At 41.7% G+C, this 25,817-nt stretch overlaps 2 protein-coding genes across 3 annotated transcripts in view; both read right to left on the reverse strand.

The window, feature by feature from the left end:
* Positions 1-274: 274 nt before the first annotated feature.
* LOC111965898 (protein-lysine N-trimethyltransferase SMYD5) lies at positions 275-17,095 on the reverse strand. 2 transcript variants are annotated; one of them, XM_070444259.1, is made up of 13 exons: positions 16,983-17,095; positions 16,153-16,261; positions 14,613-14,752; positions 13,013-13,134; positions 12,256-12,325; positions 11,686-11,791; positions 7,784-7,845; positions 7,485-7,555; positions 7,236-7,342; positions 6,909-6,965; positions 6,654-6,748; positions 6,262-6,332; positions 275-4,223 (listed from the first exon to the last, which is right to left on the reverse strand). In XM_070444259.1, the coding sequence occupies exons 1-13, from the start codon at positions 17,073-17,075 to the stop codon at positions 4,097-4,099; spliced, it is 1,230 nt and encodes a 409-aa protein (XP_070300360.1). In that variant the 5' UTR covers positions 17,076-17,095; the 3' UTR covers positions 275-4,096. The 2 variants fall into 2 exon arrangements, with proteins under 2 accessions (XP_070300360.1, XP_070300361.1); XM_070444260.1 differs by lacking the exon at positions 7,784-7,845 and adding an exon at positions 5,456-5,590 and having other exon boundaries at positions 4,154-4,223; positions 11,687-11,791.
* A 7,773-nt stretch (positions 17,096-24,868) lies between these two features.
* LOC111965899 (sideroflexin-5-like) overlaps positions 24,869-25,817 on the reverse strand; it is a 36,899-nt gene continuing 35,950 nt past the window's right edge. The window contains exon 14 of the mRNA XM_023990309.2: positions 24,869-25,639. Within this exon, the coding sequence (XP_023846077.1) occupies positions 25,562-25,639 (78 nt within the window). The 3' untranslated portion in view covers positions 24,869-25,561. The remainder of the gene's footprint in view (positions 25,640-25,817) is intronic.

The raw sequence follows: 25,817 nt of genomic DNA on the forward strand, positions 1-25,817 counted from the left end.
AAAACATATATTTCAGTGTGACAATCAGAGTGGTGCCATGTTTTTCATATTGTGATGCTTATTATGGAATTTGGCTACATGTTAAAATTGATTACATTTCGATTTTGTGTCACTGATCTACACACAATACCCCATAATGTCAAAGTGGAATTTTGTTTGTAGAACATTTTAGAATTTAATAAAAAATGAAAAGCTGAAATGTCTTGAGTCAATAAGTATTCAAAATAAGTTCAGTAATAAAAATGTGCTTAACAAATCACAAGGACTCACTGTGTTCAATAATAGTGGTTAACATTATTTTTTAATGACTACCCCATCTCTGTACCCCACACATACAATTATCTATAAGTTCCCTTAATCAAGTAGMGAATTTTAACAGATACAACCACAAAGACCAGGGCATTTATTGGTAGATGGGTAAAAATACAAAAAGCAGACATTGAATATCCCTTTCAGCATGGTGAAGTTTTTAATTAAGCTTTGGATGGTGTATCAATACACCCAGTCACTACAAAGATACAGGCGTCTTTCCTCTAACTCAGTTTCCGGGGAGGAAGGAAACAGCTCAGGGATTTCACCATGAGGCCAATGTTGACTTTAAAACAGTTACAAAGTAATGGTTGTGATGTGAGAAAAATTAGGATGGATCAACAACACTGTAGCTACTCCACAACACTAACCTAAATGACAGAATGAAAAGAAGGAAGCCTGTTCAGAATACAAATACTCCAAAACATGCATCCTGTTTGCAACAAGGCACTTAGTAATACTGCAAAAAAATAAAAATWAACTTTTTGTCCTGAATTCAAAGCGGTATGTTTAGGGCAAATCCAACACTACACATCGCTGTGTACCACTCTCCAAATTTTAAAGCATGGTGGTGGCTGCATCAGGTTATGGGTATGCTTGTCATTGGCAAGGACTGGGGAGTTAAGGATAAAAATAAACGTAATAGAGCTAGCTTGCACAGGCAAAATCCTAGAGGAAAACCTGGTTCAGTTTTCTTTCCAACAGACACTGTGAGACYAATTCACCTTTCAGAAGAACAATAGACTAAAACACAAGGCCAAATCTACTTTGGAGTTGCTTACCAAGACAACGAATGTTCTTGAGTGGCGTAGATAGTTGTGACTTAAATCGGCTTGAAAATCTAGCAATGATCAACAACTTGAGAGAGCTTTAAGAATTTTAAAAAGAATAAAATGGGCAAATATTGTACAATCCAGATGTGCAAAGCTCTGAGACATAAATTACAATCAAATCCATTTGAATCCCACTTTGTAACAACAACATGTGGAAAAAGTCAAGGTGTGCAGATACCCGTCAATATGAGACTCTGTATATGAATATTTAATCAGATACTGAAGGTTTTGTATTATAAATCACAGTGTGAACGTCAAACCTGCACATCTAAGTCTGACATGATTTGATCTGATTTTACCGTTTTAAATCATGAGATGCTAATTTTATAATTTCTCTCCATCTGCATGTCTTGGCAATGATTATAATGCACCAACTTTTCTTCCCTTCCAATTTCATTACTGAAATATAGATTGTGAGTGTTTTGGCCTTGGTGAGATAGAATAAAAGCCTCTTTCTCTAGACGCGTATAATTGCCTTTTATTTAGACACCGCCACCCCCCTCAACCCACTTCCTGTCCCCTTCCATCTTCAAATGAGGCTCTGGGTCAGCCCCTTTCTCCTGGGGTGTGACCTTTGACCTTCACACTTTCTCCATTTGAAGGGAGTGCAGTGTGTGGCAAACTGCACTCGACCCCTACTGTGGACCGCTCCGCTAAAAGCAGCCACATTCCAGAACTGCAGAGGCCCCGTGGGGATGCTGGCATGAGCTCAGAGGATGACGGCCGATGGGTGTTGGACTTCACTCCAAGACGCGTCCAGAGGTCCAGCCTCCCGCCACGCCAGATCCCAGGTGTGCATCCTCTCATGGAAGTAAAAATATGTTCCCTTTCATCTCTCATGTGAATGTCCAGCGTACATTTGCATTTGACTCTTCTAAACCAATCCCATAGGGAAGAAAGGCTGACACTGATGATGTCCACAGAGAAAAATTTGCGTCACTGAAAAAATTGGGGGCAGGTGTGAAATCACAAAATAGGTCACTTAGAAAATGTGGCTATCAGATTTTTTTCTTCCTATTCTAAAGATCTGCCGTTTTCTCGCTTCCTGTGTCGGCATTTTAACATCCAAGCAGAGTGGGAACAGCAAACACATGTTCACTGCTCCAATAAGATGTAGATGTATTTGCAAGGCTGTTCTTGAGTCACAATCTAGTATCAATAGAAAAGAGCCTATAGCAAAGACAAGGTCGCATGAAGAGTCAACAGGCACAAATGAAACGGTCATTAAAATACCCATTGAGGTAGAAAATATGACTAGGAAGGAATACTTGTCAAATCTTCATGGTGTCACAGATGTTGGCGATAACTCACAAATAAGATTTAATGACTTCCCGAATATCCAGTTATCCACAGGGTATCTGTCTGCTTCAAGGCAATGCTGACGTGGTCATAGTTGGTAAAGACTGCCAGTTGGCTTAACTTCTGCATACAATCAAATTGCACTAAGCAGAATACAAATAAYGAAAATAAGAGAAGACATTTTAATCTCAATGGTTTATGCCAGAGTGGTAAAAATTACAATTGCTAGGATTCTCATAGTGTTTGCTGCTGTTCTTATGCTGCAGCATGTCCTTGTGTGACATCAAAAGCAATTTGTTCTCATGCACCAGTGCTCTGAATGCCAACTGAGATAATTGAGGTTAGTCATTTGATGTTAGCCATATTTGTTCGGTAACATTGAAAACGTTGGCATTGAAGATTACGGTCATTGTAGTTGTATTGATTCATGAGTGGGCAGTAGCAGCAATTTCACTCATGTGAAAATAACAGTTCTCCTCAATAAACGGGGAAATAGTTAACAGACAATAGCTTTCTACTGCTCAAGGTTATTCTGGCTGATGGTTAACTTATAGGTTGCAYTGAATGTTTCTAATGTTCCTTGATAGATCTCACATCACATGAAAATCGATGTACTTAATTTGGCCTGGTTACTTCAGCTACACTGTACATACTTTAATGTTATCACTACTAGATTGGCCAAGTGCATTATCCTTCTCAGAGCAGACATTCTCACCGGACAGTTTATTAGGTACACACATCTAGTACCGGGTCAGACCTTCCTTTTCCTGAAGAACAGCCTGAATTCTTAGGGGCATTCTACAAGGTGTCAAAAGTGTTCCACAGGGATTTTGGTCCATGCTGATGGAATGGCATTACACAGTTGGCACAGATTGGACTACAACAGTCATGCTGAGAACAGCCCGTGAAAGCTATGATCCCTTATTGATGTCACTTGTCAAATCTACTTCAATCAGTGTAGATGAAGGGGAGGAGACAGGTTAAAGAAGGATTTTTAAGCCTTGAGACAATTTAGACATGGATTGAGTATGTGTGCAATTCAGTGGGTTTAGTAGTAGGTGCCAGGCACACTGGTTTGTGTCAAGAACTACAATGCTGCAGTTTCCCGTGGGTATCAAGAATGGTTCACCKCCCAAAGGACATCCAGCCAACTTGACAATTGTGTGAAGCATTAGAGTCAACATGGGACAGCATCCGTGTAACGCTTTGATACCTTGCAGAGTCCATACCACAACGAATTGAGGKTGTTCTGAGGGCAAAGGCGCAAGCAACACCTAAGGAATAAATTACATCTTGCCTATTTAATTGTTTCTACCATTCTAGAGGTACTAAACTGTGATAAATTAAATATGGGTGTCTTTAATGTAAACGTTTCCAATAAGCAGAAGCTACACTAGAGGTGAGAGACGAGGGCTGATACTGCAGAGTCATGTGACCAAATGCTTTTCAACCGGGAGATCCAAAGCTTCAGGCCATTGAGTGACTTTTTCCTTGAAAAATTATATTTTGGTACACAACTGAAGTTGATATGCTTGGAGTTTGATATGTCGTCTTTGAAATTGGTCTTCACTGGGCAGAGATGCAGTTAGCTAGCGTGGCTGAGAGTGGGATTGGGAGGGGGTGAGTAGGAGGAGGGAGCTGGTCTTTGTTCCCCCTCAGACATCCGTTATCTCCTCCTCCATGTCATCCCCCTCCTCCTCCTCRTCCTCCTCCGACGTCAGATCCAGCTCATCCATCTGAGAGACACATTTTGGACACGAGCAGACGAACAGGTAGTTCTCTCTGGGAAGACAATAACGATGTTACATAAGTCACACAGCTGCCTGTCTCGTTCTGGAGAGCAAGAAAGAAGATAACGCAGACTGATAGAATGCATTTGCGTCAATCTATCATCACTTCTGTTAAAAAAGAAATGCCATTATTCAACACGCATACTGTAAACACTATGTATATAACATAATAAAACAGTATATAAGCATAATACACAGTGGGTCTGAATTGTTATCATTTGCTGAGAAAAAAGAGACAGAGGCCAGTCTTTGTTCACGCTTCACTACCTCCAGTTTCTGGGAGTTACGGCGTTTCAAGGTAAACTGCCTTTCAACAGGATACAGTGAATCCAAAGTGGGCTTGCAGAGCAAGCCTGCCCTGGGTTTAAAGTGCGACAACCAAAAAACCTACTTCTACTTTTAAAAATGGCATACGTGGCATCGATATGAGTCAGAAACATTTATTCTAGTGTCAAAACATAGTAAAGTGTAAATAGGATAATTTTGGTCATGAAGTCGGTCTGAGATTTGCGAGATAAATAAGGGAAAAAATTGTGACAAATGAAGGATACCCTAAGTTACAGTAGAGTTGGGTTTATTTCAATCCTGCCCACAGCACCCAAGTAATCATCAATTCGGAGCTCAGCTGCATACGAGCCAATCYTAACGCCCATGGTCAATTTGGTTTGACATTCAATATCCCTATGGGGCAAGTTAAGGACCATCAGTACATTACAAAATGTACATGGGACAATATTTTTAAATGTGAATAACTCCACATTTTATTGACTTAAAAACCTAAAACCAACTACAAATTGCAGAAATCCACACAAATATTGAAAGCATTTAATGAAACTAAAATATTGTCCCATTTACAATGTGCAATTTCTTGACGGCACCAACTATCCCCACAGATGGGCTATCCAAAGACAAACCAACTTTGCCACAGTCGGCTGAAGCGAATAGGTGAAAGAAGTTGGCTTGCTACTTCCAGACAAGACCCGGTAAGACTGGTTAGACTGTTTCCAGTTACCTACACTGAACAAAAACAAACGCAACAATTCATATAAGGAAATCAATCGAAATAAATAAATTAGGCCCTAATCTATGGATTTCACATGACTGGGCAGGGGGGTGGGCATAGGTCCACCCACTTGGGAGCCAGGAKCATCCACTGGGGAGCCAGGCACAGCCAATCAGAATGAGCTTTTCCCCACAAAAAGGCTTTATTACAGACAGAAATACTCAGTTTAATCAGCTGTCCAGGTGGCTGGTCTCAGACGATCCCGCAGGTGAAGAAGCCGGATGTGGAGGTCCTGGGCTGGTGTGGTAACACATGGTCTGCGTTCGTGAGGCCAGTTGAACATACTGTCAAATTCTCTAAAACGACATTATAGGAAGCTTATGGGAGAGAAAAGAAKAMAAAATTCTCTGSCAAAAGCTCTGGTGGACATTCCTGCAATCAGCATGCCAATTGCACGCTCCCTCAAAACTTGAGACTTCTGTGGGACTGTGTTGTGTGACAAAACTGCACATTTTGGAGTGTCCTTTTATTGGATGGATTATTTTACCAAAGGAGAAATGCTCACTAACAGGGATGTAAGCAAATTTGTGCACAAAATTTGAGTGAAATACGCATWTTTTGCATATGGWACATTTTGGGGATCTATTATTTCAGCTCATGAAACCAAGACTTTACATGTTGCGTTTATATTTTTGTTCAGTGTTGAAGGGTGAGTTACTAACTGTACTGTTTTGGCAATGAACGTACAAACGCTTCCAATGTTCAAACACACACGCCTCCAAAACCCAAATCTCGTTCTCAGGTGCATTTCCCAATGAGGAGAATTAAAACAGAGGCTAAATCAGGAAGTTCAGCCCCCCTTTAAGGGGGTAAACATCGGTAGTGGATTGACAGCTTGCTAATCGATCAAGAGCGTTGTTAGGCACCGGTATAACCACCAGAACCCCTCGGATACCTGGGAGGGTGGCCATTGAACTGGGAACAATTTGAGTCTGTCAAAGGGACACAGGGGATTTCAGTTGTTTACCTCAGGATTTTCTGTCTGCTATGACAGCTCCGGTCACGCTGACAGCAGTCCAAGTAACTGATGCAGATCTCCTGGAGATGTGAGGAAACAAAAGTTAGCAGATGAGAACATTCACATCAAAAGACCTCCCATTACTGTTACTATATTTACACAACAATGCGCTATTATTTTGGTGCCAGAATTCAATCGATGGCTGGCAAAACATTTCTCTGGCCTCCTCAGACACTACATTTACAGGCAGATGCAAGCCTTCTCAATATCTGATAGCTTGACACATCAGCCTCAATCCTCAGTCTCTGACCGCTAAAACTGACTGACAACTGAACACAAAGTTCTCTCCAGTTTATCCATGGACAGAATGTATCCCCCCCGACCCAGCATCCTCTTCTGACCTCTCCAGGGCTGATGTCACTAAGGGCACTGAGGTGAAGCAAGAAGTTGTTGTTCGGGAAAGATGCCTCCGCTTTCGGTATGCAGCTGTGGTTACCTAGAGAGTAGACGACACAACCAAAACAAAAGTATTTGATAACGACTGTAAACATGGCCTTTTGACCAGCGCAGTAGTTAATTAAATTTATCCTGTATGATGTGTGTGTTTGTGGATTATGGAAGCTGAGGTCAGAAGCCACCTGATTGTGACGACTCACATGAGCTCTGAAGTAGGAAGAGCCCAGAACCCTCGCAGTTCAGGAAGTCACCGGTCTCTGCGGAGACAAATCAAATTCAGCTCTGACCTCCATTCTCAGTTGCAGAGATTTATTCAATTTTAGTAAGGATTTCAAATATGCTGAGTCAAGCCAACCCAATTCAGAGGCGCCAAGTATCCTTTACAATCTATTATAAAATGTGAGCTGCACAAGGCCTTGCTTGGTAATGTAGGTTTAGACAAATGTTTTATCAGACAGCTTTTCCCCAGTATTCCTCAATAAACGGAACAGATGTCTCATGAAGCAGTGTAAGAAGGGAATTGTGACCTTTCTCGATGTCCTTGTATAGTTGATCAATGAAGCAATCCAATTGCTCCCTCTGCTGGCTAGTCAGCTCCAACGCATCACATGCATGAACCCATTGGCTGAGAGAGCTAWGTAAAGAAACATGATAAAACGATGTTGGCACTTTAAAAAAAAGACTAATATTGGGACTAATGGCATTCCATAAGTGCATAATTTATGTCCATAACATCAATCATTTATGAGTTGGAAAGATTGAGAGCTGAACCTTACCTGGTACCTATGCCCTGTCCATTGGTGCCTACAAGGGCGAAGAGGGAGCGAAATCCCTCAGGTGTAAACCACTGTAACGTGAAAGGACACCCCTTATATAGCATACAGTATCTGCATCATTATCACACATGTTCAGCTCAGAGCTCACTCATGGGAAATTATTAAATCCAAGACAGATATTATTTTATATTCTTGTCTCCAGGCTSACAAGGAAGTAGCCAAGTACCTAGTATTAGCTTGACAAACATGTATGCCCATAAATAAATTGGTCATGTAAAGGGAAATCGTGCCATACTTACCATATTGAGATGATCATCGTAAAGTGCTGTCGTAAACAGGGTTCGTAGTAAGGTCAAATGTCCGTACATAATGCAACATACCATAAAACTTAAATTAAACGCAGACTCAAATAGCTGCATGTAATTTTTTATATCCGGGCAACAGCACACATTTCAGCAAATTAAGGCTTGATCTAAATTAAATGTTTACGAGGTTTAATGTTTGATTTGTTACATTAAATACACTGAACAAAAATATAAAACGCAACATATAAAGTGTTGGTCCCATGTTTCATGAGCTGAAATAACACCCRCTGAAATTTCCCATACGCACAAAAAGCTTATTTCTCTAAAATTGAGCACAAATTTGTTTAAATCCCTGTTAGTAAGCATTTCTTCTTTGCCAACATAATCCATCCACCGGACAGGTGTGGCATGTCAAGAAGCTGATTAAACAGCATGATCATTACAGAGGTGCATCTTGTGCTGGGGACAATAAAAGGCCAATAAAATGTGCAGTTTTGTCACACAACGCCACAGATGTCTCAAGTTGAGGGAGCGTGCAATTGGCATGCTGACTGCAGGAATGTCCACCAGAGCTGTTGCCAAAAAATGGAATGTTAATTTCTCTACCATAACGTCGTTTTAGAGAATTTTGCAGTATGTCCAACCAGCCTCACAACCGCAGACGACGTGTATGGCGTCGTGTGGGCGACTGGTTTGCTGATGTCAACGTTGTGGCGGTGGGTTTATGGTATGGGCAGGCATAAGCTACGGACAACAAACACAATTGCATTTTATCAATGGCAATTTGAATGCACAGGGATACCATGACGAGATCCTGAGACCCAATGTGAGGCCCATTATTTTTAAGGTATCTGTGACCAGATGCATATCTGTATTCCTAGGCATGTGAAATCCATAAATTAGGGCCTAATGAATATTCCAATTGATTGATATCCTTAAATGAACTGTAACTCAGTAAAACCTTTGAAATTGTTGCATGTTGCGTTTATATTTTTGTTCAGTATAATTTGAAAACTAAAAAAATGATGGCACTCATTCGTTTTTAATCACCTGTAAGAAACTGCTAGCCATTTGGCTGCTAACAGCTGAGAACTGCTAGCTAACTGGCAAGCACAAAAACAGTCAACTTCGAGAGTACAGAGCCCTACAGTTTGGCTGATCCCTCTCTAGCAGCGAAAGTACGAACTTACAAAAATGCACAGTTGAAGGAGAATAATTATGTACATTTTTGTTTTTTAAATAGAGACATACTAAGACAAAATAAACATCACAGTGTGTAAATAAKTGATAGCAGTGCAGGAAATTAAGAAATGTATTAAAATGTTGGAAGAGAATGTGGGAATTAAACAATTAAAGTAAATGTGATGTGCCCATTTTGAATGTTATATTGTTTTTGTGCATCTGAGCATCTGAGCTGTTGTCGTTCAAGCAGGCAGAAATTCGACAAGTGTGACATGGAATTGCGATAAAGACTCCCTCACTACACTGTTAACAGGAATGTGACTTTTAGGTCACAAAAATGTTTATCATGCATGTCAGATTTCAATACTGGCCAATGTCATAACAGGGTAGTGTCATGACGTTGCCTGTTTGGGTACATCAAGCCCCATCCCCCTCTCCCTGCCACTCCCTGCCTCCCCCTTTCCTCCTTCAACCCATGCTGTGGCCAGAGAGACGTCGTAAATTCCTGAGAATCTCCTCATGGACACACAGTATAGCAGAGGGTAAAACTTCCATAGAGAACAAAGAGATTTCTTCCACCTCACAGAACAAGAGGTACGAACACATTTCATGTTCCTGAAAAAGTATAAAAGATCGGTGAAGATTCCAGCTATTAACCGGTCCGTTTGTCACAACTTGGGAAACTCATGAGACTGTGTGGCTACATTACCATACCGCTGTTTATATAATAACCTCAGATATGAGGTTTACATCTAATTGTTGTATAAAATGAATGAGTGCGTATGATACTGTTTYTATAATTGTGTAATATGATTTTGGACTGTTTAATGAAGAAAAATACAAATCCCTTTTGATTTGAACTAAATCCGAGGACCCGCCCCTGAGCCCAGTTGGGTCAGACATCCTGGGACAGCCCCTCTGCAATCCTAATAAAAACCCAACTCTGAGAAATTATCACTAGACCATGTTTTTCTCCATAGGAGGAGAACAAAGGTTGAGTACCATTGCTGAATCTGTTAACCATACCACGTGGTTAAACTCTTAGACGAATAAGAACAAGTCTTTGATATTGACTACTAGTCTGCAGCTAGGAATTCGGTATCATTGAACGCGAAGAACGACAACCGCCGAAACATCCATTCTATAACGAATGTCACTCTGAACTATCCACAATAACCAAGACAGAGAAAGAAGAAACTCCAACAGAAACTAAKTWTTCTCCAGCGATCAAGACGACACACTGAGCGTAAATATATATATATATTGATTGCAATTGTTCCCGAATGAGTGAGCGTTCATGTGTAAAGGATTAGCATGTCAATTGTTATAATTATGAACTCTGTAGTGACTTCTTAATTGACCCCCACTCCCCTTTTGTCTAACAAGCCACCATGCCGGTTTAGCCCACTAGGGCACATCCGCTATCATTTCTTTGTAACCATCTACTTTGTTTGTTTGTGTTACGCATTTCTGTGAATTACTTAGTTAGTAATAAATAAATGATTTAAGACAATTGATGTATGGATGACTCATAGTGAAGACTGGGTTCGTGCAGATAATCAACAATTTACGACGTTTGGAATGAGACTAACGTGAGGTAAAAATAAATAAATCATTGATCAGATATGAAAATATCTGAAAGGTTATATTGGGAAATTATAACCTTGTTATCTGAATATATTCCCTGGTGCCCCAAATTCATAGTTAATTAGTTACGTTATTATTTAGTTGATCGCGTAATAACTAATTACAGAGAATCTTTGATAAAACCTATAAGTCTTCAATTTAATGACAGTAAAGACACGACAGTAGATTGTCTTCTTTCGAATGTTCTTTTGTGATGTTCCTACCTCGAGAAACGTGTAATTTAACAGAGGGTCTAACACATTTCTCCTAATTGTCTGCCTCTTCAGTCCAGGGTGCATTGCATGATGCCGTTGAGATTGTCAAACTCCACTCTGTGAGCCACATCAATCTGCAGGTTAAACATGGCGAGATTGTACTACAAAATTGATTGCGCAGTTTGTTAGAGCCATTTTACAGCTAACTAGATACTTCACATGCTGATATTGACTTTGGTATTATTGTGGGTACCTACGTTCGCTAGCTAGCTAGCTAGCTAAATAGCCAGCCCATAGAGCGTTGCATTGTGGGTTTTGTAGTTGACTTGCGCTGCCACAGATTTCCACAACGATTTTCACATGTTGCTACCAACCTTATTTTAGAGTCAAAATTAATAATTTGTTCACAAAAACTATTTCCCACATATTAGCATTATGTAACACTAAATTACAGGAATGAGTGGTTTTGGGTGGATTTTTCCTTTAACTATGCAAATAAGCAAAAGCTGTGTGCATTAAGTAAATAGACGCCGGGCTCAAATAGAAGCCTATCTGTAAGCGCCTGTTGTGATCAGTGATTTAAGCAAATAAACACCCAGGCAATTAATTTAAGTTTTACAGTAGTCTATAATCTATTACAATAACAATGAGTCAAATCTAATAGTTAGCACAAATGTGAAAACTAATTTGAAGCTCAATCCCTGTTCCCTCAAMTCCTCTCTAAGCACATTGGAGGAGAGGTTCCAAGGTCTCTTCCTCAGACCTCCTCCTCCAAATGAGCCTTAAGGGGAATTGATGAAACATGGATGAGGAAGCAAGGATTTGACAGCTAGTAGTTAACATTTTCAGGCACAGCCACTACCTCTATTCTTACCTGGAACTTCTCTCCCAGCAGCTTGTGTGCAATTTCCTCCTCCTCGTTGGCCGCACGGCTGCAGAACTGAAAGAACAACTTCTGCCAGCAGCATTTGTCTTGGGCCTGCATGACAAATTCAAACATTATATAGTGCTTGAGTTACCTATTATGCACAGGTATGCACATATAGTATTATAATAGCAAACTGACAGGTTAAATGCTTCTCCAGGCATTGTAAAGGTCTGTTCATCTACACAGACACCCGATTCTCAAACAAGCATTCACTACAAATCGTCACTGTCTGATAAACCTTTCAACTCTATTTTTGCAAATGTTCTTTTTTCCCCCCACATTTATTGAAAGCAGTAACTTCCCTCAATGTACTCTGAACATGACTCTCGGACCAAGAAAACATTCAAAATAGCTTCTGACATTTCATAATTGAATGTTTGTTAAAAATGGGGGATTTTTWAAATATTTTTTTCAGTTTTCAGCCGACAACGAAATAGAGAATGCAAATATAGAGAGCAACTCACTTTGGAATTAAAGCAGCTGAACAAAAAAGGCAGAGGTAGGAGGCGGCTCACCTGTTTGACAGTGGCCACCATCCTGGCCATGAGCATGATGCTGGAGGTCTCAGGAGGGTAGTGCATACTCCTAGGGGACAGATMGAGGGGATCATGTCACCTCATGCAATTACAGCCAAAATATCACTGAGGCTGGATCTGAAAACATTACTTGCTGCCAAATCCTTGCTTTCTCGTCCTCATTTCCTCCAATTCCTGTTTCCCTGTCAAAGCCAATTGAAAGAGGAGTTGCAAGGGAGGGAGCTTTGAGAGGGAGATAAAGAATTGGAGGAAACAAGGACAGAGAAAGCTAGTAACATTGTTTCAAAACCCAGAGACTCAGCACACCAGGGTTTGGCAAGTCAATGGGAGAAGTGAAAAATGTGTCATTAATTTCCTCAAAATTTAAAGGCAAAACCTAGATTTGAGATAATGTCTTAGGTAGCTGAAACTGTAATTACTACAACCTCGTGAAATTGACATACTGATATGTTTTTATTTTCATCAAAACATTTTATCGAAGTGGTGCTTTTGATTTGACGGCCTGCACATAAGCAGTTCGGCGCGACAACCGTTAGTCCCGATGACGTGTTTCTGCGCATGAGCTTGGCTAGCTAARGTCGCCATGACATTTACCAGCATGATCGGGGATTCTATTGGAGAAGCAGTTTCTAGACATCTTCATYATGTACTGTCTTTGGTAAAATTTTCAGATTCAGTGCAAGAGAAATATGGGCCCCATCAATTGGAATTAAATTAAACAGCAAATCCATCTCACCTCCAGGCATCCTTAAGTTTGTTGACGGGATGGTCCGGGTCCTCTTGGGAGTGGCCTAAGCACAGGGCCCGATGGTACTGGTCTGCCGCAGCCTGCCGACACTCGTTGCTACAGTACATCACCTGGAGGGGGAGATAAAGTCTACTTCAGTGAGAGGTCTTGTTTGGTCCAATAAGTTGGACCTGTTCCTGACCCGAATAATTATATATTTTTTTAAATATAGAGACCCGGTTCAAATGGACCCAAAGACAACCAGACCCGGCCCTGTATAGACCCGGTCTGATCCGATCCCAGTGAAGGAAGCAGCAGAAAATATATATTTTAAGCTACGTTATTAACTGAAGCTGTTAATGCATGCACCGAGGGAGAGCGGAACGGAGCTAAGAGGGGACTTGCTGTGTTTGTGACTGTGTGGCTCAAGGAAGACAGAGCAGCAATCAAGCCGACTCGCACCACTAAATTCTAGCTGCAAAAGCTAGATGACTTATCATCCAATCTTACATAGTACCCGTTTTGACTGCATCAAACCAAGAAGACAAGCTAGTTAAGATAGCTAGCTAGCTTGGCTAAGCAAGCTATTTAGGATGCACTTTCCCCCTCGTCCTACACAATAACTCCATTCAAAGTATTAAGCAGCAGACCATTTGCTGGCTCTTGGTCGTTGAAAGGGAAACATATCCTTCTAGTCTAGTGCCTCTTTGATGACTTGTGATTGGCCAACAAAAAAACAAGCTACACTCCTGTGAAAAATATGCGTCTCTCTCAATAAGCCGAAGCAGCATAAAGGAGACAATTTTCTCTCCCTCCCTCTACTTCAGCAGTCGGGTCTGTACCTTGCCTTACCGGCAAATCAGTTCTAATTACACATAACCGAGACAATTAAATCAGAACCAGATCAGAGGTCAACTACAGAATTTCGGACCTGACCTGGTCGGGGCCTGGGTAATAGAGTTTCGGGAGGACCCGTGAATAACTACACTGAAGACCAAAGCGAAACACTGGACTAGGCTGGAGGAAGTAGCTACAGTATATCAACGCATCTCCATATGGAGTACAGGCATTGGGTAGGTGTATCACATTTAAGTGGCTTCTAATCCTTCATATTTACCGATCTAAAAACACAGGCTAGGAAAAAGCATATAGGCATGCTCCATTTTGCTTTCAACAATGTATTTGTAGATCAGTAGTGTCCAGTCCTTAAAGCTTAAATATGTAACTTTTTGGGCGATCCAACCAAATTCACATATAAATGTGATTTATACATCTATCATTCTCAGTGAAAGCAAGTCTAAGAAGCGGAAGATGTGTTATGTGCACTATTTCTATGCCTCCCATTATTAGGTTTTGTTATTGCATCTTTTACTTTCGGTTTTGTCCACCAGCTTCAAACAGCTGAATATACAATATTTTTGGTTAGGGAAAAGATTTCACAGTGGTTCACACGGTACAATGATTCTCTATACTATACTTGCTTGTTTGTTTACAAATTAAAGTTAGGCGATCTATAAGAATTTTTGCAACCAGGAAATGGGAGCGATTTCTGCATAGTGCACCTTTAATTGGCAGTGCAGATGGGGGAAGACTTGTGAGAGACACTCACCTGGCATTGTGGGCAAGCTTGGTGCAGCTCTGGGCGCACCTTGCACAGCTCAGTGTGGGGTAGACTGAGGCCAGGGTTGCCACTCAGTCTTCGGGCATTATCCTCAGCTGTCTCCAGAGCACTCAAGCAGTATTCACAGGCTGGAGGAGACACAGGGATGGATGATTAAATGGGAGATAACTAAGGGTGATTTTATCACTAAATACACTACATGACCAAAAGTATGTGACCTGCTCATCAAACATCTCATTCCAAAATCATTGGCATTAAGGAGTTGGTCCTCCATTTGCTGCTATAAACAGCCTCCACTCTTCTGGGAAGGCTTTCCACTAGATGTTGGAACGTTACTGCGAGGACTTGCTCCCGCTCAGCCACAAGAGCATTAGTGAGGTCAGGCACTGATGTTGGCCAATTAGGCCTGACTCGCAGTCACCATTCTCATTCATCCCACAAGTGTTCCGATGGGGTTGAAGTCAGGGCTCTGTGCAGGCCAGTCAAGTTCTTCCACACCAATCACAGGGGATTTGTCAWGCTGAAACAGTAAAGGGCCTTCCCCCAAACTGTTGCCACAAAGTTGGAAACACAGAATCATCTAGAATGTCATTGTATGCTGTAGCGTTAAGATCTCTTCACTGGAACTAAGGGACCTTGCCGGAACCATAAAAAACAGCCCCAGACAATTATTCCTCCTCCACCAACCTTTACAGTTGACACTATGCTTTGGTGCAGGTAGTGTTCTTCTGGCATCTGCCAAACCCAGATTWGTCCGCCAGACGTTGAAGTGTGATTCATCACTCCAAAGAACAAGTTTCCACTGCTCTACAGTCCAATGGCGACGAGCTTTACACCACTCCAGCCGACACTTGGCATTCCATGGCTGCTCAAACCCATTTCATGAAGCTCCCAACTAACAGTTCTTGTGCTGACGTTGCTTCCAGAGGCAGTTTGGAAAAATCGGTAGTGAATGTTGCAACCGAGGACAGACGATTTTTACTCGCTARGTACTTCCGTTCTGTGAGCTAATTTGGCCTACCACTTCGCGGCTGAGTTGTTGTTGCTCATAAACATTTCCACTTCACAATAGCAGCACTTACAGTTGACCGGGGCAGCTCTAGCAGGGCAGAAATTTTACCAACTGACTTGTTGGAACGGTAGCATCCTATGACGGTGCCACGTTGAAAATCACTGAGCTCTTCGGTAAGGCCATTCTACTGCCAATGTTTGTCTATGGAGATTGCGTGGTTGTGTGCTCAAATTTGATACACCTGTCAGCAAAGGGTGTGGCTGACATAGCCAAATCCACTAATTTGAAGGGGTGTCCACATACMTTTGTATATACAGTAAGAAACACCATTAATAAAACCTCAACAGTTCCCCCTGGCCTATGTATATCTAAAATATGGATTACAAAAGCAAAGCCAGCTGGAACATTTTGCTCCAAGATTTTCAGTCATCAACAGGAACATAAGAGGATTTGTTGTAACTTCTTAGTTGTTCAGTCTGTCAACCACCTAAATCTTGAAACTATATGGCACCCCACCTTTATATTTGTACTGGGAATTCCACAAGAACTGGGAAGAGACAAGAGGGCGCTCTACAAAAATGGTGTCTCCCTTCTTGATGGCSTTCTTGGCAAATAATCCTTTGCCCTAAAATAAAAGCAAATGTTTGTTAGTTTGRTATGACAATTGCATTACGCACCTAGCTACATATACTTTATCTATACCAAGTGCATCCTATTGAGTCAGACCAGGATAGCCTTTGCACTTTATTAGCCCCTTCAAAAAGGTATAAGGTTAGTAGGAGACTAATCTGTGCATACCTTTCATTAGCTAGCTAGRTACTTAACGTTACACGATGCTAACTAGTTAACATTAATCAGTTAGTCACCTCCATGACACATGGATTGCTAACTGACATTTCCTAACTAGCTAGCTACAGTAATAAACATAGGCCATATGTGACGTTTTAAATGTATGAATTTCAGTCCTTGACTAACAATGTTACTCTGTACTACTGTATGTATTGTCATGTTTCATGTGGACCCCAGAAAGAGTAGTTGATGCTTTTGCAGCGGCTAATGGGGTTACTAACGTTAAATACCAGCAAAAAAAGAARTAACAAGGCTGGTAGCTAAGTAACCGCGTAGTTACTTAGGTAACAACTTTTTTTTTTTTAACTCAGTGTAGTAGCTAGCTATGGCCAGCCAGTAAACATAAACAAAAAAAGTGACAAGAGATTCTGCCCTGCTCATAATTTGAGCCAGCCAGCTTGACAGCATGCGTGGCACTGCATTTGGCATCAAAACGGTGCTAGAAAACGACAAACTTGAAATTAGCCCTTTCAAAAGAATCCCTGTCGGCAGATTACCTTATCCTTGTCAATGAATCGGATTTCCACAGAACTGCAAACTTTAGTTGTGTCCACGCAGAAAGAAAGCATGTCATCTTGGGAGGCAGCCATCTTCAAATTAAARCTTGGCCTTTGAACTCTATAGTTTTTAGAGGAGCCTACGCGTAAACATTTAGCGGCCTCTATTTCTTTTATTTTTCACCTTTATTTAACCAGGTAGGCTAGTTGAGAACAAGTTCTCATTTACAACTGCGACCTGGCCAAGATAAAGCAAAGCAGTGCAACACAAACAACACAGAGTTACACATGGAATAAACAAACATACAGTCAATAATAAAATAGAAAAAAAGTCTATATACAGTGTGTGCAAAAGCAGTTGATATAGTACTTTTATTTTCAGTAATACGCTACAGTGAGTGCCTTGCAAAATTATACTACATGATTTCATCTTCCATTAGATGCAATTAATTATACCATGAAGACCAAACTTCCAATAATGTTTTCWAATGTACACACAGTGCCTGATGAATTAATTCAAAATGCTGGAAGCGTACCCTCAGTTGTCACACACTCGGGGAAGATGGCTCACATTGTCTGTTACACACATATGACTGGAGACAAATAAAAATATATTTTATCAAACATTATTATTAAACATTTTGATATACCATTGAATCATAGATAACATTTAGTACATTTTGAGTAGCAGATCATCCATTGAAGCTAGAGTCCTTACTTGAAACAATAACAACGTGCAAGCGGTCACCCGTTTCTGTAAAAAGCTGAGGGATGGGCCTTGAGAAATGTAACCACTCTCAAATTCATAGAGCTATAGATGCAAGGACTGACCATACATGATATCAACATCATATACTGAACAAAAATATAAACGCAACACGTAAAGTGTTGGTCCCATGTTTAATGAGCTGAAATAAAAGATCAGACACTTTCCATARGGACAAAAAGCGTATTTCTCTCAAATTTTGTGGACACKWTTTTTATATACTTGTTAGTGAGCATTTCTCCTTTGCCAATATAATCTATCCACCTAACAGCTTTGGCATGTGAAGAAGCTGATTACTGCATGATTATTACACAGGTGCACCTTGTGCTGGGGACAAAAGGACACTAAAATGTGCAGTTTGTCACACAACACAATGCCACTGATTGCCGTTGGCATGCTGACTGCAGGAATGTCTACCAGAGCTGTTGCCTGAGAATGTAATGTTAATTTRTCTACCATAAACCYCCTCCAATGTTGTTTTAGAGAATTTGGCAGTACGTCAAACTGGCCTCACAACCGCAGTCCATGTGTATGGCGTTGTGTGGGCGAGTGGTTTGTGGATGACAACATGGTGAACGGGGTGCCCCATAATGGCGCTGGGGGTTATGGTTTGGGCAGGCATGAGCTACTGACAACGAACACAATTGCATTTTATCAATGGCAACTTGAATGTACATAGATACCGTCAGAAGATCCTGAGGCCCATTGTCGTGCCATTCATTCACCGACATCACCTCATGTTTCAGCATGATAATGCACGGCCCCATGTCACAAGAATCTGTACACAATTCCTGGAAACGGAACATTTCCCAGTTCTTCCATGGCCTGCACACTCACKAGACATGTTACCCATTGAGCATGCTTGGGATGCCCTGGATTGACATGTTCAATAGTGTGTTCCAGTTACCGTCAATATCCAGCAACTAAGCACAGCCATCYAAGAGGAGTGAGACAACATTCCACTGGCCACAATCAACAGCTTGGTCAACTCTATGTGAAAGAGATGTGTTGTGCTGGATGAGGCAAATGGTGGTCACACCAGATACTGACTGGTTTTCTGATCCACACCAGTACATTTATTTAAGGTATCAGTGACCAACCGATGCATATCTGTATTACCAGTCATGTGAAATCCATAGATCAGGGCCTAATTTATTTATTTAAATAGACTGATTTCCTTATATGAACTGTGCCTCAGTAAAATCATTGAAATTGTTGCATCTTGCGTTCATATTTTTGTTCAGTATAGTTTTAACCTTGTTTCGAGGCGATAGTGTTTGTTTACATTTACATTGTTTACAAACATTGGAGTAAAATGCGCTTATTGGGATGTGATGGGGTACGGCTGTTGAACAAAGCTCATTGTGCATTTCTAGGTTATATTCTAAGAATTAATGAGCATATATATAATTAATTAAGTCCAAAAATGGATGTAGCAACTAAGAATTCCAGCTTTAAATACAGCGCATTCAGACACCTTGACTTTTTCCACATTTTGTTACGTTACAGCCTAATTATAAATGAAATTAAACCAAAAAAAATCCTCAATTAACACACACACACACACACACACACAATACCCCATAATGACAAAGCGAAAACTGTTTTTTAGATTTTTTTAGCAAATATAATAAAAAAACAGAAATACCTAATTTACATAAGAATTCAGACCCTTTGCTATGAGACTCAATTGATCTCAGGTGCATCCTTTTTCCATTGATCATCCTTGAGATGTTTCTACTTGATTTGAGTCCAACTGTTGTAAATTCAATTGATTGGACAAGGCACACACTTGCATATATAAGGTCCCACAGTTGACAGTGCAAGGCAGAGCAAAAACCAAACCATGAGGTCGAAGGAATTGTCCATAGAGCTCTGAGACAGGATTGTGTCAAGGCACAGATCTGGGGAAGGGTACCACAAAATGTCTGCAGCATTGAAGGTCCCCAAGAACATATTGGCCTCCATCATTCTTAAATGGAAGCCGTTTGGAACCACCAAGAGTCTTCCTAGAGCTGGCCTCKGGGCAGCTGAGCCATCGGGGGAGAAGGGCCTTGGTCAGGGAGGTGACCAAAAACCCGATGGTCACTCTGACAGAGCTCCAGAGTTCTTCTGTGGAGATGGGAGAACCTTGCAGCACTCCACCAATCAGGCCTTTATGGTAGAGTGGCCAGACGGAAGCRACTACTCTGTAAAAGGCACATGACAGTCCGCTTGGAGTTTGCCAAAAGGCACCTAAAGACTCTCATACCATGAGGAACAAGATTCTCTGGTCTGATGAAACCAAGATTGAACTCTTTGGCCTGAATGCCAAYTATCACATCTGGAGGAAACCTGGCACCATCCCTATGGTGAAGCATGGTGGTGGCAGCATCATGCTGTGGGGATATCTTTCAGCGGCAGGGACTGTGAAACTAGTCAGGATCGAGGGAAAGATGAACGGAGCAAAGTACAGAGAGATCCTTGATGAAAACCAGATCCAGAGCGCTCAGGACCTCAGACAGGGGTGAAATGTTCACCTTCCAACAGTACAATGACCCCAAGCATACAGCCAAGACAACACATGAGTGGCTCCGGGACAAGTCTCTGAATGTCCTTGAGTGGCCCAGACAGAGCCCGGACTTGAACATCTCTGGAGAGACCTGAAAATAGCTGTGCAGCGACACTCACCAGCCAACCTGACAGAGCTTGAGGATCTGCAGAGAYAAATGGGAGACACTCCCCAAATACAAGTGTGCCAAGCTTGTAGCGTCATACCCAAGAATACTCGAGGCTGTAATCGCTGCCAAAGGTGCTTCAACAAAGTACTGAGTAAAGGGTCGAAATACTTCCGTAAATGTAATATTTAAGGTTTTTATTTGTAATATACTTACAAAATTTCTAAAAAACWATTTTTTGCCTTGTRATTATGGGGTATTGTGTGTAGATTGATGAGGTGAAAAAGCAATTGAATCAATTTTAGAATAAGGCTGTAACATTACAAAATGTGGAAAAAGTGAAGGGGTCTGAATACTTCCCGAATGCATTGTATGTACAAGAGGATGTGGATAACACACATTGGTTAGTACAATATATTCTGGTAACAATGTTATTATATATACACACAAACATTTTACTGTGCAAAAATAAGTTATTCACCAGTTATTTAACTTATTCAATACTGTATTGTACCATTTCTCATACTATGATCATTTAAAGGGGAATGTATAAAAATATAAAACGTAGAATATAAAACTTTTCTTTTAGCAACCATGGTCCACAGACTTTCCTTTATAATGTCCTAGAATGGCCCTTGTCAAGAAACAGACCTAAGCTGCATCCCAATTCTCCACCCTTCTCCCGAAGCGTGCACTTGCACATTATCCATCATAGTGGCAGAAACGTCCTCCAGCCAACGCTTACAGCAATCCAGTGCTTTTAAATCCATGATGGTGTACACTTAGGGAGGAGAACTGGGATTCAACAGTAGCTTGTAGGACAGGGTGTAGAGGCTAGGACAGGGTGTAGAGGCTAGGACAGGGTGTAGAGGCTAGTGCAGGGTGTAGAGGCTACAGGCTGATTCTGAACAGGGTCCTCTTTGTTAATCTTTCTATCAGAATCAAGTAGCCTACTGTGTAGCCTAGCCTACTGTGTAGCCTAGCCTAGTCTACTGAGTAGCGTAGCCTGATATGTAGCGTAGCCTAGCCTACTGTGTAATGTAGCCTAGCCTACTTTTAAACATTATATGGGGCATCATAAGACATGAACAGCCAATCAGGATCTATCACTCAATACTGATTGATATGTTTGTAAAACTCTTGATTTAAAAAATACAAAATAATTCAGAAAAATCCTAAAAATGTTTGTCAGTACATGTACAGTTGAAGTCAGAAGATTACATACACTTAGGTTGGAGTCATTAAAACTCGTTTTTCAACCACTCCACAAATTTCTTGTTAACAAACTATAGCATTGGCAAGTCGGTTAGGACATCTACTTTGTGCAGGACACAAAGATCATTTTCCCAACAATGTTCACAGACAGATTATTTACTTAGAAGTCAGAAGTTTACATACACTAAATTGACTGTGCCTTTAAACAGCTTGGAATTCCAGAAAATGATGTCATGGCTTTAAAGCTTCTGATAGGCTATTTGACATCATGTGAGTCAATTGGAGATGTACCTGTGGATGCATTTCAAGGCCTACCTTCAAACTCAGTGCCTCTTTGCTTGACATCATGGGAAATCAAAAGAAATAAGCCAAGACCTCAGAAAATAAATGCGCATAGAACTCCACAAGTCTGGTTCCATCCTGGGGAGCACATTTCCATACAACGGCTTGAAGGGTACCCACGTTCATACTTGACAAACATTAGTACGAAGTATAAAACACCATGCGGACCGACGCAGCCTCCTACCGCTCACGAAAGAGCCGCTTTCTTAGAATCTCCTAGGAGATTAACTACTTTGTGTGACAAGTGCAATCAATCCCAGAACAAGCAGCAACAGGACCTTGTGAAAGATGCCTGGAGGAAACAGGTACGAAAGTATCTTACATGCTTGCAAAAAAATAAAGGGAAACCTTAAACAACACAATGTTTAACTCCAAAGTCATCAACACTTCTGTGCAAATCAACTTGTCCACTTAGGAAGCAACACTGATTGACAATAAATTTTTCAACGCTTGTGTTTGCAATGGAATAGACAAAAGGTGGGAAATTATAGGCAATTAGCAAGACACCCCAAAAAATGAGTGATTCTTGCACGGTGGTGACCACCAGACCACTTCTCAGTTCCTATGACTTTCCTGGCTGATGTTTTGGTCACTTTTTGAATGCTGGGTGCTCTCACTCTATGTGGTAGCATGAGACGGAGTCTACAACCCACACCAAGTGGCTCAAGGTAAGTGCAGATCTCATCCGGGATGGACATCAATGCGAGCTGTCAGGCAAAATAGGTTTGCTGGCTGTCAGCTATTGGTCCAGAGCAGGAGCAGCTACCAGGAGACAGGCCAGTACACCAGGAGACGTGGAGGGAGGCGTAGGAGGCCAAACCCAGCGAGCAAGGACCGCTACCTCCGCCCTTTGTGCAAGGAGGTGCACTCGCCAGAGCCCTGCAAAATGACCTCCAGCAGGCCACAACTGTGCATGTGTCTGCTCAAACGGTCAGAAAACAGACTCCATGAGGGGTGGTATGCAAGGCCCGACGTCCCACCAGTGGGGGTTGTTGCTTACAGCCCAACCACTTGTCAGCGACGTTTGGCATTTGCAGAGACACCAGATTTTGAAATTCGCACTGGCGCCCTGATGCTCTTCACAGATGAAAGCAGGTTTCACACCTTGAGCACCATGCAGCAACATGTGACAGACGTGACAGAGGTCTGGAGACGCGTGGAGAAGCGTTCTGCCGCCTGCAACATCCTCATCAGCATGACCGGTTTGGCGATGGGTCAGTCATGGTGGGGGTGGCATTTCTTTTGTGGCGCACAGCCCTCCATGTGCTCGCCAGAGGTAGCCTGACCTGGCCATTTAGCGCTTAACCGAGATTGAGATCCTCAGACCCTTGTGAGACCAATGCTGACACGCCATTTTGTGGCCTGCTGGAGGTTCATTTTGCAGGGCTCTGGCATGCACCTCCGTGCACAAAGGGGAGTGCAGGTCCTGCTGCTGGGTTTGTTGCCTCCTCGCGCCTCCTCCACGTCTCCTGATGTACTGGCCTGTCTCCTGGTAGCGCCTCCATGCTCTCGGACACTACGCTGACAGACACAGCACAACCTTTTTGCCACAGCTCGCATTGATGTGCCATCCTGGATGAACTGCATACCTGAGCCACTTGTGGGTTGTAGACTCCGTCTCATTCTACCATCTAGAGTGAGAGCACCGCCAGCATTCAAAAGCTGAACCAAAAACATCAGCCAGAAGCATAGGAACTGAGAAGTGGTCTGTGGTCACCACCTGCAGAATCACTCACTTTCTTTGGGGGTGTCTTGCTAAATTGCCTATAATTTCCACCTTTTGTCTATCCATTTGCACAACAGCATGTGAAATTTATTGTCGCAGTGTTGCTTCCTAAGTGGACAGTTGATTTCACAGAAGTGTGATTGACTTGGAGTTACATTGTGTTGGTTAAGTGTTCGCCTTTATTTATTTTGAGCAGACTTATAGTCCACAGTAAAACGAGTCCTATAATCGACATAACCTGAAAGTCCGCTCAGCAAGTGAAGAATCCACTGCTCCAAGCCAGACTACGGTTTGCACTGCACATGGGACAAATATCGTACTTTTTGGAGAAATGTCCTCTGGTCTGATGAAACAAAATAGAATGTTGGCGCATAAACGACCATCGTTATTGTGGGAGGAAAAGGGGGCGGGCTTGCAAGCCGAAGAACACCATCCCGAACCGTGAAGCACAGGGTGGTGCGCATCATGTTTGGTGCGGTTTGCTGCAGGAGGGGACTGTGACTTCACAAAATATGGAATCATGAGGTAGGAAATATAGATGGATAATATTGAAGCAAATCTCACATAGCTACATCCAACCAGTCATGGAAGTTTTCACAGCTATTCATGAGGTTGCCACTTCACTATTAATTTGTGAAGTGTCGTGTTCCACACCAGCCGCCGGGGCTGGAGCACATGACCCCAGGAGCCATACCCTGTCCACCAAAAAAGTTTGTGAATCAAATGGCACATGAAGGGACAACAACGTCAAACCGGTTTGGGATGCCCTGAGAAAGCCCTGACCTGCAATTCTCCTATTAGAATAATTTGTCTGGGGCAGAACTGAACAAAACATGGTGCGAGCAAGGAGCGACAAACCTGACTCAGTTACACCAGCCACTGTCAGAAAGAATGGGCTAAAATTCACCCAACTTATTGTGGGAAGCTTGTGGAAGGCTACCGAAATGTTTGACCCAAGTTAAACAATTTAAAGGCAATGCTACCAAATACTAATTGAGTGTATGTAAACTTCTGACCCACTGGGAATGTGATGAAATAAATAAAAGCTGAAATAAATCATTCTCTCTCCTATTATTCTGACATTTCGCATTCTTAGAATAAAGTGGTGATCTTAACTGACCTAAAACAGGGAATTTCTACTAGGATTAAATGTCAGGAATTGTGAAAAACTGAGTTTAAATGTATTTTGCTAAGGTGTATGTAAACTTCCGACTTCAACTGTATGTCCTCCCCCAAACATTCAAACAACTACAGCAGTTTAGGTCAACAATAAAAAGACATTTCATATTAAAGTTAAAGACAAATGGGTTGATCAGCACCACCAATTGTAAAATAGCTGGTATAGGCATAACATTATAAAGCTCCATCATAATATATTATTAGTCTATTATTTCCTTAACTTCCTCAATCATTACTGATTGGCCTCATAGGTGGCATGTAGCCTAGCGGTTAGAGTGTTGGACCAGTAACCGAAAGGTTAAAAAAAATCTGCTGATGTGCCCTTAAGCAAGGCACTTAACCCTAATATGCTCCAGGGGTGCTGGACTGGTATGGCTGACCCTGTAAAACAACACAATTCACTGCACCTCTCTGGTGTAAGTGACAATAAAACACATTTTTGTATATGTTGTATTAAAACCATTGGTTAAGACAGCACATGATAATATATGTTACACTATATTAATGCAGCAGAAAGTGCCTGGACCTGTTACCATATTAGGCTATGGGAGAGAGAGCTCTGGGGTGAAGCTTCCCCTAGTTACAGATCTAGGATCAGCTACCCTTCCGCCAATCCATTAGTGGGGAAACTGGAGTGTCCGTGACAGCCAATCAAAAAGGAGGCTCATTTGAATCGCTGTTCCCGGGACGGTCATCACAGTCCCTTGTTGTAGGTCACCACCTTGCTATTGGTTGCCATGGCAATTTCAGGCTCAAGCTGAGACACCTCAATCTATTGACATTGAACCAGAGAAAGAGAAGTAAGTACACAATACGCCTACCAGTCCTCTGCAACACCTAATAGCCCTTCACAGTACCTCCAAACCCAAAACCTTTGTAGTTCGTTCTTAATTACAAGTGAAGAAGGAAATGACAAGTGAAGTGTGTGTGAGGTGAATTCCTCCCCAGCT

This window comes from Salvelinus sp. IW2-2015, linkage group LG6.2, assembly GCF_002910315.2.
Source record: "Salvelinus sp. IW2-2015 linkage group LG6.2, ASM291031v2, whole genome shotgun sequence".
Lineage (NCBI taxonomy): Eukaryota > Metazoa > Chordata > Actinopteri > Salmoniformes > Salmonidae > Salvelinus > Salvelinus sp. IW2-2015.